The sequence below is a fragment of the Euprymna scolopes genome, chromosome 21 (genome assembly GCF_053919585.1).
Source record: "Euprymna scolopes isolate OS-2025 chromosome 21, ASM5391958v1, whole genome shotgun sequence".
Classification (NCBI taxonomy): domain Eukaryota; kingdom Metazoa; phylum Mollusca; class Cephalopoda; order Sepiida; family Sepiolidae; genus Euprymna; species Euprymna scolopes.
Window position 1 is genome coordinate 62414535 of NC_136502.1, and position 19127 is coordinate 62433661.

Genomic DNA, 19127 nt, shown 5'->3' on the forward strand with positions numbered 1-19127 from the left:
AGAAATCAGATGAAGCCTGAAAGATTATAGAAATCAGATGAAGCCTGAAAGATTATAGAAATCAGATGAAGCTTGAAAGATTATAGAAATCAGATGAAGCTTGAAAGATTATAGAAATCAGATGAAGCTTGAAAGATTATAGAAATCAGATGAAGCTTGAAAGATTATAGAAATCAGATGAAGCTTGAAAGATTATAGAAATCAGATGAAGCTTGAAAGATTATAGAAATCAGATGAAGCTTGAAAGATTATAGAAATCAGATGAAGCTTGAAAGATTATAGAAATCAGATGAAGCTTGAAAGATTATAGAAATCAGATGAAGCTTGAAAGATTATAGAAATCAGATGAAGCTTGAAAGATTATAGAAATCAGATGAAGCTTGAAAGATTATAGAAATCAGATGAAGCTTGAAAGATTATAGAAATCAGATGAAGCTTGAAAGATTATAGAAATCAGATGAAGCTTGAAAGATTATAGAAATCAGATGAAGCTTGAAAGATTATAGAAATCAGATGAAGCTTGAAAGATTATAGAAATCAGATGAAGCTTGAAAGATTATAGAAATCAGATGAAGCCTGAAAGATTATAGAAATCAGATGAAGCCTGAAAGATTATAGAAATGAGATGAAGCTTGAAAGATTATAGAAATGAGATGAAGCTTGAAAGATTATAGAAATGAGATGAAGCTTGAAAGATTATAGAAATGAGATGAAGCTTGAAAGATTATAGAAATGAGATGAAGCTTGAAAGATTATAGAAATGAGATGAAGCCTGAAAGATTATAGAAATGAGATGAAGCCTGAAAGATTATAGAAATGAGATGAAGCCTGAAAGATTATAGAAATGAGATGAAGCCTGAAAGATTATAGAAATGAGATGAAGCCTGAAAGATTATAGAAATGAGATGAAGCCTGAAAGATTATAGAAATGAGATGAAGCTTGAAAGATTATAGAAATGAGATGAAGCTTGAAAGATTATAGAAATGAGATGAAGCTTGAAAGATTATAGAAATGAGATGAAGCTTGAAAGATTATAGAAATGAGATGAAGCTTGAAAGATTATAGAAATGAGATGAAGCTTGAAAGATTATAGAAATGAGATGAAGCTTGAAAGATTATAGAAATCAGATGAAGCCTGAAAGATTATAGAAATCAGATGAACTCGAATACAAATTCCAAACAAGTGTGAAACATGGTAAGGAAAATTTCAAGTAAAAACTCACCCTCCCTTTCATCTCCTTCTAAACATTAAATAACAGACAAAAAATATAACAAATCTTTTCATTGAAACTTTTCAAAACAATTCCTCTTGTAAAAATTAGTCAATCCTTCAAAAAGACAAAACAAGATAAACAAATTAAATTTCAATTTAAACAAGAATGCACATATCCTTTTACTAAAAATGAACTACTAAAAGCACTTAATACAGCTACCGGTGCGGATGAGATACATTATGAGTTTCTGAAACAACTTCCTCCCAAATCGATAACACGTCTTTTAAACACGCTAAACAAAATATAGTTCAAATGAAAACTAACCAATAGTTGGTAACATGCTATCGTAATCCTCATCCCTAAACCAGAGAAAGACAGTTCAAATCCACAAAATTTCAGACCAATCGCATTGACAAGTTGTCTCTGCAAAACATTTGAAAGAATGATAAACGACTGAACTGGTATCTGGAAACCACGACTCAATTACCAACCTACAAAGTGGTTTTAGAAACAAGAGGAACAATGGACAACAGGTCTGATTGGAAACCTTTATCAAAGAAGCTTTCATAAAAAAAGAACATGCAATTGCTATCTTTTTGATTCAGAAAGGGCATATGATACATCGCGACAGGGTATAAGACCTATACAATCTTAGATTTAAGAGCAGACTACCTATACTGATAAAAGATTTTCTGATAGGGTTAGTCTGATTCTGTAAAACTTCTATCAGACACAAGAACACAGGAAGGATGTATTTTATCAGTTGCATTCTTTTAATATAAAAATTATTGTAAATTGTCTAAACTATGGATAACCCATGTTTCTGTCATAGATCAAAAGATATTCATACGTCAGAATGCCAACTACAGATATGCATAAACAAGCTAACACAATGGACCACAAAAAATGGCTTTAAATTTTCAACAACCAAAACTAAATGTCCATTTCTGTAATCATAGGAAAATGCACAATGACCCAACTCTCAACCTTAAAGGAATAAAAATCGAAATAGCTGTCCAACATAAATTTCTGGGACTTATTTTTGACAAAAAACTCTTATTCATTCCTCACTTAAAATGTTTCGAAACTCTACAGCTATTAAGGGTTATAGCAAATACTGAGTGGGTATCAAACTGCTCGTGACTCCTAAAATTATATAGAACCCTGATAAGAGCCAGACTAGATTATGGAAGAAAAAGTATCTTAAAAACTCTAGATTCTATCCATTACACAGGATTAGAACTTGCCTTGGGCACATTCAAAACTTCCCTGATAGAAAGCTTATATGCTGAAGCTTATGAACCTCCACTAAAATTGATATGTGAAAAATTAGGCTTACAATATTATCTAAAACTCAAATCAAACCCACAAAATTCTGCCTATCAATGCACTTTCAATCTCAACTACACACGTCTATTCAAAAGAAAATGCAATTAGACCCTTTGGTCTCTACATGGAAAAAACAATAAAACCACTTAAAGACAACTCAATAGATCAAACCAGCATCCATGAGGAAAATCTCTCAGAACTCCCACCCTGTCTGTTAAATCAAAAAGTCATACTAGACCTGACAATATATCCTAAATCCAATACTCACTCTGCAGACTATAGAGAAAAACTAAACATTCTGGATTCTTACCCAAATTGGTCACACATTTACACGGATGGTTCCAAAGATCAAAACAAAGTGGGATGTGCCACTATTTCAGAAAACACTATTCGGGAGAAACAGTTAGCAAATAACTAGGTATAGTGCAGAAATTACAGCCATAAACTTGGCTCTAGATATTATCAACCAAAACTCCAAGAAATAATATTTGTAGATTCATTATCAGTACTTGAATCATTAAAAAATCAAAAATTAAAAAAAATCTTACTAATCAAACTGTTACAAAGAATCCATTCTATCATGCAACACAAAAACTTTCTTCTGTTAAATTCTTAGTCACTATGGTTTCCATGGAAATGAAAAAGCTGACATGGCGGCAAAACTTGCCTAAAACTCCAAATAAATGACATAAATGTCCCATACATGAACTACAAATCTTCAATAAATAATTTTATTACAAAGAAATGGCAGGAAAACTGGAACAATTTCCAAAACAAACTCTACCAAATCATGCCTATACTTAACCCCCCCCCCCCTAAATCCCAGAAAATCACGTAAAGAAGTCTTCTTACCAATCTGGATAGGGCACACATACATAACACACTCCCATATATTCAAAGTGAAGAACCCCCAAATGTATACCATGTCACGAACCTTATACAGTGAAACACTTTTTACTTGATTGCTATGATCTCACACAAATTCAACACTACTACAAGGCCACAAACTTAAAAGAACTCTTCAAAAAATTTAGAATGGTTTTAGAGTTTTCTTTTTCAAAGAGTAAATCTTTACCATGAAAAGTAAATACCATCAAATAACAAACTATACCAAAACATTGTTCGAATATACCAAGCAAAAATCGACTCTAAAAATTCAAATCTTATATACAGCATTAAATATGACCCAAAGAAGGTTGATATGCTGGTTAAACAAAATTTTTGCAGTCTTCCAGGCTAACTGCCGAATTTGGATATTACTTGTCTGTATAATCACATTAAAGTCTGCATACCACCAAAATTGTTTCTGATGGAGCAGTATCCAAATAATGTTTATGCCATTGCAGTGCAGTAGCTTCAGTCATGTTAAGTTTTACCTAAAAATGCTTGTTCTCCTCTCCTTTCTCTCTCTGTAAAATTGTTTTGCAAATGTGTAATAGTAGTTTTCGTTCTATTGTTTTTGTAAACGAATCCAATTGGGCTCAAATTGACACTTGCCATTGGTTAGTAGTTTATAAAACATGTACAGTTTAATGCCATTGGTTAGTAGTTTATAAAACATGTACAGTTTAATGCCATTGGTTAGTAGTTTATGAAACATGTACAGTTTAATGCCATTGGTTAGTAGTTTATGAAACATGTACAGTTTAATGCCATTGGTTAGTAGTTTATAAAACATGTACAGTTTAATGCCATTGGTTAGTAGTTTATGAAACATGTACAGTTTAATGCCATTGGTTAGTAGTTTATGAAACATGTACAGTTTAATGCCATTGGTTAGTAGTTTATGAAACATGTACAGTTTAATGCCATTGGTTAGTAGTTTATGAAACATGTACAGTTTAATGCCATTGGTTAGTAGTTTATAAAACATGTACAGTTTAATGCCATTGGTTAGTAGTTTATAAAACATGTACAGTTTAATGCCATTGGTTAGTAGTTTATAAAACATGTACAGTTTAATGCCATTGGTTAGTAGTTTATGAAACATGTACAGTTTAATGCCATTGGTTAGTAGTTTATGAAACATGTACAGTTTAATGCCATTGGTTAGTAGTTTATGAAACATGTACAGTTTAATGCCATTGGTTAGTAGTTTATAAAACATGTACAGTTTAATGCCATTGGTTAGTAGTTTATGAAACATGTACAGTTTAATGCCATTGGTTAGTAGTTTATGAAACATGTACAGTTTAATGCCATTGGTTAGTAGTTTATGAAACATGTACAGTTTAATGCCATTGGTTAGTAGTTTATAAAACATGTACAGTTTAATGCCATTGGTTAGTAGTTTATGAAACATGTACAGTTTAATGCCATTGGTTAGTAGTTTATGAAACATGTACAGTTTAATGCCATTGGTTAGTAGTTTATGAAACATGTACAGTTTAATGCCATTGGTTAGTAGTTTATAAAACATGTACAGTTTAATGCCATTGGTTAGTAGTTTATGAAACATGTACAGTTTAATGCCATTGGTTAGTAGTTTATGAAACATGTACAGTTTAATGCCATTGGTTAGTAGTTTATGAAACATGTACAGTTTAATGCCATTGGTTAGTAGTTTATGAAACATGTACAGTTTAATGCCATTGGTTAGTAGTTTATGAAACATGTACAGTTTAATGCCATTGGTTAATAGTTTATGAAACATGTACAGTTTAATGCCATTGGTTAGTAGTTTATGAAACATGTACAGTTTAATGCCATTGGTTAGTAGTTTATGAAACATGTACAGTTTAATGCCATTGGTTAGTAGTTTATGAAACATGTACAGATTTTTAATGCCATTGGTTAGTAGTTTATGAAACATGTACAGATTTTTAATAGTGGTATTATTTATGTTGGGCCTGGCATTTGAGTAATTTTTTATAGACTTTTGTCTTGTAAAACTTGTGTTAGCAGTTTAAAAATTGAGCATGACATAAAAAACTTGGAATAAACAGACTAATTTGAAACTGTTAAGATGTAAGTATGTATATATATATATATATATATATATATATAATTCAATTTTTTTTTAAACTTGAAGTATTTATACAGAGTACATAACATGATGATAGATTCCTATATGCACAAAAATGCCTTTTACTGCTAAACGTTTTTGAGAATAGGAATACTTTTGTAATCTTATAAAAATCTTTCTGCGTTTTTTGTGATATGTAAATGTTCAGATCAGGTGATCCTTGTTATATTACACATTACTTCATGGAGATTATTAGGAACTTGGTGTTGTGAGCTTATTGAAATTTTCTCCACTCTCCTCTGTACATAGTGGTTCAAAATAACATCTGAGGGCTAGGAAACCAAATGATCATATAATTATGAATATTTTCTGAGTTATCAGGTCTTCAGTTTTGTCCATTGTCAATCCATGGCTTAACCACAATTTCTAAAATAGCTAGAGTTTATGCTAAGAGATTATGAAAAGAAATCGGGAGGGGGGGGGTAATACATTTCCTCTGGCAACTTCTCAAATGGTGACCATTGTAGAAAATCTTGGAACAGCCAAAAGATGTGCACATTTTTTCTAATTTTCAAATTCTAGTACAGCTTGAAAAATTTCAATCAAGATTTTTTTTTTCTTTTTTAAACTTGAGAGTATCCTGATCCTTTTACCTTGACTGTTTGTGCTGGAACATCGAGGTCTAATCCGAAATCCTACCCAAATTTAAATGTTACTTAATGTCATCACTAAGTACTCAGTATTATAGGATGAGGAACGATGGTAAGGGGAGTAATATAGGGAAAGGGGTAGCATCCTCCCCTACATCTGTTTAGTAGTTAATGAAAACGGAGTCATTCAACTATGGTCGACCCATTAGGTTATGATTTAAGATATAATCTTTAAAAAATTTATTGCACTATGAATTTTTTTTTTTTTTTTTTTTTTTTTTGCAGACATTTGGAATTTACTTTAATATAAGCGAAACTATTTTAGGTTTGACTCTGTTGGCCTGGGGCAACAGTTTAGGAGGTAAGTGCTTTTATATTTGACATAAAATTATTATTTATTTTATTTATTTTTTTTTTAAGGATATGCTAAGCGAATAAAGGATCTTCATTATAAAAGAGGTTTAATTACTAGAGAAGAAAACAAGCTATCTTAAAAGTATTTGATAGCATTTCTAAGTATGGAAATTTTGAAATTCTTACTGGAGATTTATCAGGTTTCAAAAACAAATCTACCCCAATATTTCAAAATTTGGGATGAAATAGCTGAACTTCTATTTTGGATGAGTTAGTATTGTCCTGTTAATTGTTAGGATGTGCCGCTGTCTAGAGTCGCAAGGAAGGTAGTTGGTTTAATGAAGATAGCAGTCCTTGTTCCCAGAGCTGTTGATTGCTTAAAACAATCAGCAGCACATCTGTTGTAGTTAAGATGTCTGTGACGATGACAACCACACTCTTTGAAATGTGAAAATGCACTGCTGCTGTTGGTACTGGTTGAATTTATACATCACATGTGGACGTAGTTAAGACGCAAGAGCCTTGAACTGTAATGTTCACATTTCAGACTTGATTATTTTCAAGCCGAATAATCCTTTCTAATATTTTTCTTGCCAAGAAAAAAATCTAGTGAGCATTATTTTGTATATTATCTGAAAGCTGGCTTCTAATTGGGTAATTTGGAAAGAAAGTTAAATGCTTCCATCAATCAGTGCCAAGCTTAGAAATTTAGCATAGATTCATAATCATAAAGATCGCTGTTGCTGCTGCTGCTGCTGCATGTGTTTTGTAATCTAAACAGGGTAACATGAGCAAATTAGTTTCATAAACTTTATTGCCCCCCCCCCCAAGAAAAAAAACATTAAAATTAAAAACTAAATTTTTGAGGATTTCAAATTTGTATTGAATTCTTATGACTATTACTAAGGATCGAACCCTAACCCTCCAGAAATCACTTAGCCAATAGCTTTATCTGTTGTACTGTAGATCCGATACATCGACACAATGGTTCAGAAGTTCTTAGCTTTTGATCTCATTAAAATTAAATCATTTCTTTCTCAGTTCAGTAGAATTTCATGTTATCTTTTGTTTTTATGAGCAAAACAAATCTTTTGCAACTTTGCACATGCAAAATCATTCTAGTTCATAGCAAAAGTAGCAAAATTGCTTGACAAAAATAAGCAATTACAATATGATCTAAAATGTCAAATCTTGATATTAAAATTTAATTTCATAATATTTTTTTATCTTATGCTAAAAAGAAAAATCTAAATTTTTTTGCCTTAGATTTCATTTCAGATATCTCTGTTGCTCGCCGTGGCCAACCCCGGACCGCTATATCAGCTGTCTTTGGCGGACAGATGTTCAGTATCCTTTAAAAAAAAATTAAAACCTATTTCTTATTTTAATTTTATTTGCTGTTTGCTTCAATGTAATCTCAATTTTAACACCAGTCTGACTGAATATGAATTACAATTCATCTCAAATAAATTTGGTATTTTTCATTATTAAATGATTAACTCGTCGGTTATGAGTTGGTATTCTTAGTCCAGTTTTGACTATGATAAAATGAGGGGGGGGTTAAATTATGTTTAAGTTTCCTGTATCTTACAGTAATCTGTTCCTTATTACCTGGTGTTAACTTTTGTTATTCTATTTGTAATTCCCCATGAATAAAGTCCTGATTGCATGCAGCAGTTGAACATTAATTGTAACTCTCACTTTCAAATAAAGTTGATGCTAGCTCTATGGTATTTCCTTTTAGGATGATTGGAAAACAGTTTGGGTTGAAAGTACATTTGAACTTAGTTGGAGTTCTTCCTTTTTGATACATTTTCATGCTCGTTTGTCATCTGTGCAAGTCTGCTTTAAAAGTCTTATTGTAGTTGAGGTTTTTGTTTCTTGAATTCTGTTCAGATTTTTGGTATAACTAAAAAGTTAAGTAGTTTAACTGTTTTTATTGAAGCATTTATCAACAATATAAGTATTTATCAACAATATAAGTATTTATCAACAATATAAGCATTTATCAACAATATAAGCATTTATCAACAATATAAGCATTTATCAACAATATAAGTATTTATCAACAATATAAGCATTTATCAACAATATAAGTATTTATCAACAATATAAGCATTTATCAACAATATAAGCATTTATCAACAATATAAGTATTTATCAACAATATAAGCATTTATCAACAATATAAGTATTTATCAACAATATAAGCATTTATCAACAATATAAGCATTTATCAACAATATAAGCATTTATCAACAATATAAGCATTTATCAACAATATAAGCATTTATCAACAATATAAGCATTTAAGCTTTTCAAATCTGGTCACATTTACACCCATTTTTTATCCAGTTCATAAAATCTATGGATGACGTCAGATTTTTAATATAAAGTTATTGATGGTTTGGAGTAAAATATGCATTCACTTATTTCTCCTAATTGTCGGCTTTATTTGGATTTCTTTGAAGAATGTCATCTTGTCCTAATTTGCAAGGAATAAAATGACACCTGTTCAAGAATCTTAAGACATCTGAAATGATGTCCTATCACAGCATGTTTTTCCAGCCAGTATGAAATCTTGAATTGCAGAACAACTGTACGAGCATATCTTTGCATGGAAAGCAACTCCTGTTTTGTAACCAATGGTCATTAAACAAAGATCTTCGTTGTAAACTTCTGAAAATTAAAAAGGTAGTAATAAAGAATCTGCCACCAAAGTTCCTCGAGCGAAATATCTCCCAGTGGTGATAGCTTTGTTCGGCATCAATTTTTTTTTCATTGACTTCAGGAGTTTCTTAGTCTCTCTGTCAAAGGTTCAAAATTAATCCTGGATGCTGATCTTCATGTGATTCATCACCATGAGATGATTTTCACATGAAGAATGCTTGTTTATGATGGATACAAAAAATACATGGAAACTGGGTTGGATTCAGATTTCTGAATTTACAAATTCCATTTGAAGTGGATAGTGTTAAGGTGTTTACGACATATCGACAGCAGAAAACTCATTTTATTGAATTGTCATGTATTGTCATTGATAGCTGAAAATGTTAAAGCAATTTAACTTTTTGGTGTTTGTTGCTTACAAGACTATTTTTACATGTCACCATTTTAAGATTAAATTAGTAAATCTGCTATACAAAAAGAATTCTCTCTAGAGATGTCATCATGCAAAACTTTATCAGCATGTTTTCTGACTGCAGAGGAACACTGGCTTTTCTAAAATAAGCTAAGTTGGCACAAACTCTAAAACATTTGGCTGTACAAAATTAGTTGAGTAATAATTGGCACTGGGCAGTCAAATTTTGCCAGCCAATCGCTGATGGTTAAGTAGTGTAAGCACAATTTAAACTTAACACACTAAAGAGTGGTGCACTCAGCGTAATGTTTAGGTTAGTCTCTTGTGTCTGTTCCTCATTTGTGTCGCATTTCAAAGATTTAAATGTTTCTGGAACATTAATTGATCCATTGTATAATCTAATATTTAATGTGACTTAATCAAAGACTAGATTTATAAACCTAATCAGGTTATGGGTTGCTTCATACTTTTCTAGAATGTTTTGCTTTTCATTCTTTTTATCCAGAGTTGCCATGTTGAAAATAAAGGAGTTGGTTGGATGGATCAAGAGTAGATATATAGTTCAAGTTATATCTACTTTTTTATACATTTTTTTTTTTTTTTTTTTTTTTTTTAACTTACCTGTACAATAGTAAAATAGTATTTGCTAATCTTGGTTGCTAACTGGATTGTAAAAGAATGCAAATCAAAATTCCTATTCTGAAAAAAAAAAAATTAAAAATTGTAACTAACATTGATGTGACATTTTTCTTAACGTCTAGATCTTCTGCTTGGTATTGGAATTCCATTCACAATAGCCACAACTCTCTATCAATCTCAGTACAAGGTAAAGTGTTGCTAATTTACATGGTCTTCCCCACCCAGTCCTTTTTGAAAGTAAATTAAAAAAAAAGTGGAAGTTTTTTTTTTATAATACTTGCATGTAACACATGATTTTAAAATTTTTGTTAAATTTACCTGTCTCCATTCCAAGTATGATGCAAGGCCAGTTTAATTCTGAAAAGTAATCTACAAGAAGCACTCTAAGAAAATAGCCTTTTGTCTTGTCAGCATTTTGTTGAGTAATGAGTAAAGTCATTCTTCCATTTTTCAATGGAGAGTGGCTAAAAGGTTGGTTTGAAATCTCATCTCTGTGCTTTAATCCTAATTTCTGAGCGTTGGATTTTGCAGTTGCAACCAATGCTAACACCCTAAATGAAAAACCATGCAAGCAAAGATTTTGTAAAGCATGTGTGCAGTTTTAAATGTTTTAATCACCAAAATATTTTTTATCTAGAATTTCTCCCTCTCCCCTCCTCCAAATCCAACAGATTATGATCTAGTCTCTAACTCTTCCTCATAATGATTGGCTGGATCTGACAGTCTGTTCTCTGAAGGGATCCAGCTCTCCACCACATACACAAAAAGGGAACTCCTGGTGGAAAAAAAATGCCTCCATCTTAAAGGCTGTTTTGAAGACTGAACAGAAACTACACTTTAATCCGATCCATGCTTACTTGAAAATGAGAATATATTTACCTCATCCCATTTTCCTATGGATTTTATGAAATTTTTTCCTTGTACATTTCATTTTTGTGAATTTTTTTTTTTTTTTTGTTCTCCAGCTGGATGTAACATTTCAAGAACTCATCCTGGCGTTCTTCCTCGGTGTCAGCCTCTTATCTTCATTCCTCATCTTGCCAATCATGAAGTTCCAGATGACTCGTGCTTTTGGGATCTACCTTATCTTGCTTTACTCTTTGTTTGTGGCAATCATTTTCCTTGCAGAATACAAAATCATCGTTGCGCCCAGTTGGCTCCTATGACCACTCATCATCGGTTGTTTTTATATCTAGAAAATTATAATTGGCAAAGTTCAACTCCTTTATTATAATGTTCAAATCATGGATATTGGTTAAAACATATATATATATATATATATATATATAGTAAACTGCAGAAAAGTATTCACAAGTCAAACTTTTGTTTATAAAGCTCTATTTGAAGATATTGAGCACTTTGTGTAAGGTATGTTACTTTACTTTAGCTTTGTTTCTGAATATCTAAGCAAAATGTTGAAAACTGATTTATTATAGATTTTCAGTTATTGGAATTTGTTACTATATTCAAAATAGTCTACACCGATTCACGTTTGATGCGTCTTGACATGACCACCGGTTCATAATAAAATCATTTGTTTCAAGTGAAGAAAGGCTAGGCAGCTTTATAGTCTGTATCAGTTGCTGACAATATTACTATGATTAAACTTCATCAGTGTTGAGAAAATCAGGACTTTAACTCTTCCACAGCTGGCATTTTTAAGCAAACTGGCATTGTTAGGCAATGCTGATTTCAAAACTTCATTATCTGTGGTTTTGACATCTGATTTCCTTTGACAATTTTGGTTTTGCTTTTATTATGAACGTGTTTCTGATTGAAGTGCATTGTGTAAACGATTTTGAATGTTGCCACAAGGTTTATAAAGCTCTACCTTGTATTTTTTACTTGAAAATATTTGATTTTATAAATACATTTGAACTTGATATATGGTAATATAAGGTATAAAATTATTGAGCACTCTGGTAAGGAGCCACATGATTAATTGCGGTGGATGCATGTACATGTACGGTGTAAAGATGTTAGAGTTAAAATTGATAAGTCAAAATGTATTAGAATTAACAAAATTGTTCTCAAAATGTCGCTTTTGATCTGAAGCTGTTGCACTTCAGTTGTGTTTTCATATTTCCAGTGAGATGTTATGAATTTCTTCAAAGTTTAGTGATACTCATCAAAACCAGATTTAATTATCATACGGAAAATAAGATGTAAACGTTTTTAATGCTTGTTTATATTGGTGATCTTTTAAACCAACGATTTTCAGGTGAAAACAGGAGCTACATGTAATGGTGAAATTAGTATAATTTCCAAAAATTATGAAAAATGATCCAGTAGATTACATTCTGGAATGAATTGTTGTAAAGATATCCAAATTAGATTCATTGTTGAGTTTGATTTTCTTATGAAAATGAAACGAACACTTTCCATTAAAAAAAAAAATAAGTAAAATAAAATAAAAAATTTGACATTAAATCAAAAAGTTTTTTTTTTCCATATTCTGAGATGCATATTTTGAACTAATTTGAATTTGAACTAATTTTCTTCTGGCTTTGCACGTTTTGAACATCTGATATACATAAACGTTTTGAACATCTGATATACATAAACGTTTTGAACATAAACGTATGTAGTAAATCTCTTCGATGCAATTTTCCAGTCTTTAACATACTATCAGATAATTCTGCTTTCTTTACATGGGAACATGATTCGGCAACCACTGGACTTCTGCAAGTCCTGATAGATATTGCAAGACAGCAGGCTCCCATTTGCATATACCTACATTCCTCTCCTATGCAGTTTGTTGCCATAGGATTTCTAATAACAGTAGTCTAGCCCTTGACTGGGCTGAAAAATGTTGAATGCTTAAGCAAAAGTAAAGCACAAAGGTATAAAGTATATAGGGTAGCCTGCAAACAGAACTTTCTGCTTTGCTGCCCCTATATATACTTCATACCTTTTGTGTCTTTTGTATACATATTTCTTCAACAGTTTCTAATTAACTAAATTTTTTTTTCTCTATTCCACCGCGCTATTCATCACCTCCTAATTGTCTCTTTATTCACCTCTTGCTACTTTACTCCCCTATTTTTATACCTTGCCTTATATTCCCCTCTTACACTTAGTAACAGCACAACCCTTAGGACTATTACTATATATTATATTCTGAAAATTCTTATATTGTTACAACTACCTACCTCATACCCCCTCATAACTTATCAATTCAATTTTAATTCACCGTTAAGTCTTCCCATATCTTCTAAATTAAAGCCTTAGTACACAATGCCCCATGTAATCTACCCCACAACTTTCATAACGTTTTGCCATAAGCCATAGTCCTTTTATGTTATGTTGTAATAAGCGTTACATTTGATAAAATCCTACTTAGCATATGCCCCCCTGCTTTAATTCATCATAATATTATGTCTGAAAACATGCCCCCTTCTTTAAGTGCTGTTGTGGTCTCTTCTGTTGATAAAATACCTTTTAGCATAAACCCTCCATAGATACTACACATCTTGCATACAAATAAAGTAGAACCACCACCCAACCTATCCTATATCTTCCCCTTGAATTTAAACACATAAACTACCTACATTTTTAAGACTGATAAACACCCTATATACCTTTTTACATTACACTTTAAGATAAAGGAGCATATTATATAGTCCAAACAACATCAATAATTTATTTCGTTCCTGATGAATCCCTCACTAGATGTCAAATCCCCATTATATTGTCTAGCATCTTCTCTACACTTCTGATGAGAAGCGTTAGGCTTCGAAATACCTTGGTATAAAGAGTCCCCTTTATTCTCCAACTAAATGTATGCATACGCTTAAGTAAATGAATCCTATATTTACCAATATATAGTTTTTGTGAATTCATTTTCCACTTTTATTGTCTCCTATATAAGCTCCATTGAAATTTGTTGAGCTTTGTATTATCTCGATAAGTTTTCTCTTATAGAATTGAACTTACTCTCTTCTAACTCCCCAAGTTATATAACAGTGACCACCAATTGATCGAAAACTGCTTTTTCTAAAGCTATTAAAATCTGTTAAAATCAAAACAACTTTTTGGTTCTACCAGAAAAATAAAACCGTGAAGTTTATGTTAAAAGCAGAATAATATAATTACTATAATTTTGAATAGAATTTTAAGTTTAAAATTTTTCAAAAAAAACAGGTTTGACCCATTTTCTGCCATATGTCCTTTATGTTAAAGGTTTTCGATTCAAGTAAACGTTTTGTGCTAAATAAAATTGGCTCTAAGAATATAAATAGAATATAATTATGACGTTTCGGAATGCTCCAGATGAGGATTGGTTCTGTTCTCATCTTGAGTGTGATTTTTCACGTTTCGGTTGATATAACCTCCGACCTTATTCAGGTGTATCTTGTCGAACTCAGGAATTTGTACATAACTTCGAGTGAAACCCTTTATTTACTTCACGGGGGTAGTGTGCGCTTGTTCCGTTGGCCATGACTGGATAGAGATCCTAAGTAATCTGCAAATGTATTTTTCGGTCGCCAACACTAAGGATTGAACCTTCAACCTTCAGGAGAATATCACTTTTACAATTGATTTTTCCCAGTACTCTGCACCACGGGTCATTGCAGACAATTCTAGTACGAATTTTAGGAGCCTTAAACCTACGTTTATTTCTAGTTGCAAATATCACCATTTATCACTAATTATTACTGTATATGTATGTACATCTATCTCTGTACTTATATATATTATCTATTTATAATTACTGGTTTCCATATTGTATTGAATTCTATACTAGGTCTACTTAGCAGTTATTGAAATGAAAAAATGTATTTGTCCATCTAGTTACATTAAAATTATATTTATTTTTTTTAAATAATGGAATTAAATTATAATTACAAACACCACTTATGGTGAAATGTTTTTCCTTCATAATAATTGATTAATCGAAAGTAGGGAAACATAAATTTTTAACATATTTCTCAGTTTTAATATCACTTAAGTCAGTTTTAATATCACTTAAGTCAGTTTTAATATCACTTAAGTCAGTTTTAATATCACTTAAGTCAGTTTTAATATCACTTAAGTCAGTTTTAATATCACTTAAGTCAGTTTTAATATCACTTAAGTCAGTTTTTAATTTCATGATTAAAATCATTTTTCCTTATTTTCTAATTACAATGAGCCACACTTTTGTTTTTCCATAAAGTAGATCATACTGTATTTTTCCCAATTCTTTATTGCAGAAATCAAGTTGACAAAGACTTTCATTAGAATTTGGTGGCCCTTAACAGGACCGTTTTTGGTAACTCTCTGCGGGGATGCAACTTGTTGGAATGTAACAACCATCATCTATGAAAATCCTTCATAGTTATAGTTAATTTTCAAAGGAGATAAAACCTTTTTGTAATCCATAACGGGCTACCGTGTCTTGGAAAAAACATAATACGCAGATACAATTATAACTTATAATTTTCACACCGTTTTTTTTTTAAAAAGTAATTTTAGTATCAATTCTTGAAAGCATTCTTTATGTACTGGTACATGGAAAGTTCACATATTAGAAAACAAAATTTTTAATTTTGTTTTTAAAGATTAATAAGCATGCCTATTTTAACGTTTTCGTAAAGGATATTTTGTTATCCTCATCTGAAAGATAATAATTATTGATAATATATTCAATGAATCTCGCACTTCAAAATGCAAAAGATAAATTAAACACATTCAAATTTCCAATTTTAATTTCCGATATCAAAAGCACCTGGTGAAATTGTTTTTCTACACTCATTCACCTTCTTACCACAAAATGAGTGTGTGCTTAGTGGGTCCCTTGGACCTTAAGGGGTTTAACAAGGGACAAATAAGGAAAAGGGTGGACAATAAGTCCCCCAAAATATATTTAAACAACGAATATGAACACAAAGGTTACACACATATAAAGTGCACATTCTTTATCAATTGGTGTAAATTTTATATTGATTAGATGATTACCGCAGTTTTTAAAGACACTTTTACAAAAATCAAACACTCCATAAATTTAGCAGTCACTATATTTGTTATATTTATATTATATTTATATTATGGGCATGGGTGCCCAGTGTTGCCCGGGTGTTTGGAGGTGTTGAGCAAAAAAAAAAGTGGTAGTAGGAAGGCAGGCTGTACTGCAAAGGAGGAAAAAAAAAGTGACATCTTTGCTGTTACGACCACTGCCAAACCGCAAGTGACATAGGTTTAAATTAAGGCTATACAATTGAAGAGAGGATGACTTTCGAAAATATCTGCGAAAAAAGCGACCCCGCTCCCTGTAGAAAAGTGTTCAGTTGAAGGTGAATAAATTAATGTTTTTAGCCAATTTTTCAGTATTTGTTGTTTGAAGGGTCGAGCTTCAAAATGATACTGATCTTGTGAAAATCCGTCGCCTTTGTCGAAAGTTTTAGGCAGTTATGCAAACATACATATATATTTATAGCTCAAATTTTCGACCCAAACTGATTAAAAAGCTTGCCCTATCTCTGGATACCCTTTATGTAAAATTTCAAATATTTAGACCAGAAATTGTCTGAGTAATTTGGTACAGACTGCAGAGGTCAAATTTTTTAAAACTTTGACCCCTATTATGACCCCCTTAACATTTATTGTTTTGGGCTCAAATCAGGTTAAGTTAGATCCATGTCCAAGGAACCTATATCTAAAATTTCAAGTGTTTTGACCCCAAATTGTCAGGAGTTTGATAGTGCTCTCAAAGGTCAAATCGTTGAACTTTGACCCCCCCCCCTTAACAGCCAAATTTCTGTCTGAAAACCGATTACAAGGATTTTCTCAAATCTCAGTACCCTGTATATCAAATTTCGAGTCTGTAGACTGAAAATTGACAGATATTGTGTAGGAAAATGTACACACACACTTTCACTTATATAGGATGCAATTTTTCCCCTCTAGACCAAAATACTGTCGGTCTACACCAACAGATGGCACATACAAGTTTGTTTACGCTATTAGCTATTACTGTATAGAGCAACATTTTAGCCACAATTAATTTGTAATATTTATACACTAGATTTAATCCTAGGAGTGTCATCATTATGATCATCATAACCTACAGAGGAAATTTCTATTTCGGCAAGTACTACCAGTCACCCACTTACACTGTATATTTATACTCACAGGGGCTTAAATTTAGACCCTTTCCTATGTAATTGATCTATTCCCTGTTACACATAGTATTTTTAGTGTAGAAGAAGGGAAGTTAAATGCTAACAACTCCACACACTTGATCCTCACGTTGATTGGCTGACGCTTCTGATATTCATGGATTATCAGGATGATTACATTCCTTTTACTTAACGAACACTACAGCACCTTAATGTCAGCCATTACCCATACATACATACATGATATATATTTGCATTATAGCCAACTATTGCAGTCCAAAAGTTTGCTTTGTTCTTTTTTCTTTTTTTTTCTGGGTATATTTACATACTTTCCATTTAATTTTCAATTTTTTATATTTTTTTATATATCACAATGAAACAAAAAAACCTCCATTTTGTTTTCAAACATTGTAGTCATGTCCACATGTGTAAGATATGTGGAGATGAAAATCTGCCAGGTTGTAGCCAGTGTATGGCAGATGTTTAGAACCATGATCAAGCTTTCTAGACAAGATCCAGTTTCCATACTAAAAGTTCTAAGTGTAGTTGCACCATAGTTGCCATAGTTTAAATAAATGATTGGCACCTATAGTTAAATGTTTAGCTGAGTCGTGCCGACACCTAATGACTCTGCTCTTTTTACACTCCATTTGCATGCAACAGATTTTCTCTGAAATGAGAATGAATATTATGTATCCATTCAGTTGGCACGTTTTAACAATAAGAATGTTAAAATTCAATTTTAAAAAACTTACTCTGCAAAAGTGATAAAAATCTTTCATTAATTCAGTCTGCTGCGATTTTCGTGCTTTTATGTCATTAGTTTAAGCGAATTGATATTTAGGAGTTGTCTCCCTTAATTGTTCAATACTCCAATAAGTTTGTTTTACAAAGAAACTTAACAAACCTTAGATCACATGACATTTAGTGCTTCTTGATAACTCATGGTTATGGATCGAATTTTATTTTTTAGATTTGTTTTCAAATTATTTACACTTTTTTATTTCATGATTTTTCAACACTTGTGTGCAATATAAAATTTCACAATATATTAAGAAATTCAAAATTTTATTAAATCTTCCTCACCCCTTAGTCAGACAACTTGTAAAAAGAAAATGAAAATAAAGCTTTATAGTAACATTTAAACTTTGAAAAATTGACAATGTGAAATGATGGGCACCAGGTGACTTGAAGAAAACGATTGTAGGCAAAGATAACGAAATTTTTTATTTATTTTTATTGGTATTTAAAGTTGCTCATCTGCTTCGGTAGTATCTTTGTGTATTGGCCAAAAGTAGGTTTTATGTGGTTGCAACAATGAATGCATTTCCTGACAAAACTGGAAGTAAAGACATTTTTCTCTTCCGGCAAAAGTTTGGTTGTTGAAAGTGAAGCTATAAAATCTAGAAAAAAAAAAAAAATTTTTTTTATTCAATCTACTAACCATACAAAACTTTATGAAACATTATCAAAGACATGGAGAACCTTTGCTTTTTTTTTTTTTTGTCTCTGTATTTGAAGGTATATAGTATAAATTTGAGGTGGGGGCTAACAAAACTTGGACAAGAGTATTTACAACCTGAAAATAACTAACCAGTAAAACAAATGCTTTTTGCTGCCATATACTAAGTTACTATAACTTTACTAATCCTTCTTGAGTTAAACGTATTCAAAAATTAATGCAGATTAATTTTTAGAGTAGGATATGAGGGGATTTAATTAAATAAAAATGGATTATATATATATATATAATATATATATATATATATATATATATATATATATATATATAT

The 19127-nt window shown here is 31.4% G+C and overlaps 1 protein-coding gene across 2 annotated transcripts in view; it reads left to right on the forward strand.

The window, feature by feature from the left end:
* LOC145242414 (mitochondrial sodium/calcium exchanger protein-like) overlaps positions 1–18769 on the forward strand; it is a 166975-nt gene extending 148206 nt beyond the window's left edge. For both annotated transcript variants that reach the window (XM_080105450.1, XM_080105449.1), the window contains exons 14-17: positions 6445–6520; positions 7780–7860; positions 10357–10421; positions 11200–18769. In XM_080105450.1, coding sequence (XP_079961576.1) covers positions 6445–6520; positions 7780–7860; positions 10357–10421; positions 11200–11400 — 423 coding nt within the window. In that variant the 3' untranslated portion in view covers positions 11401–18769. The remainder of the gene's footprint in view (positions 1–6444; positions 6521–7779; positions 7861–10356; positions 10422–11199) is intronic.
* Positions 18770–19127: the final 358 nt, after the last annotated feature.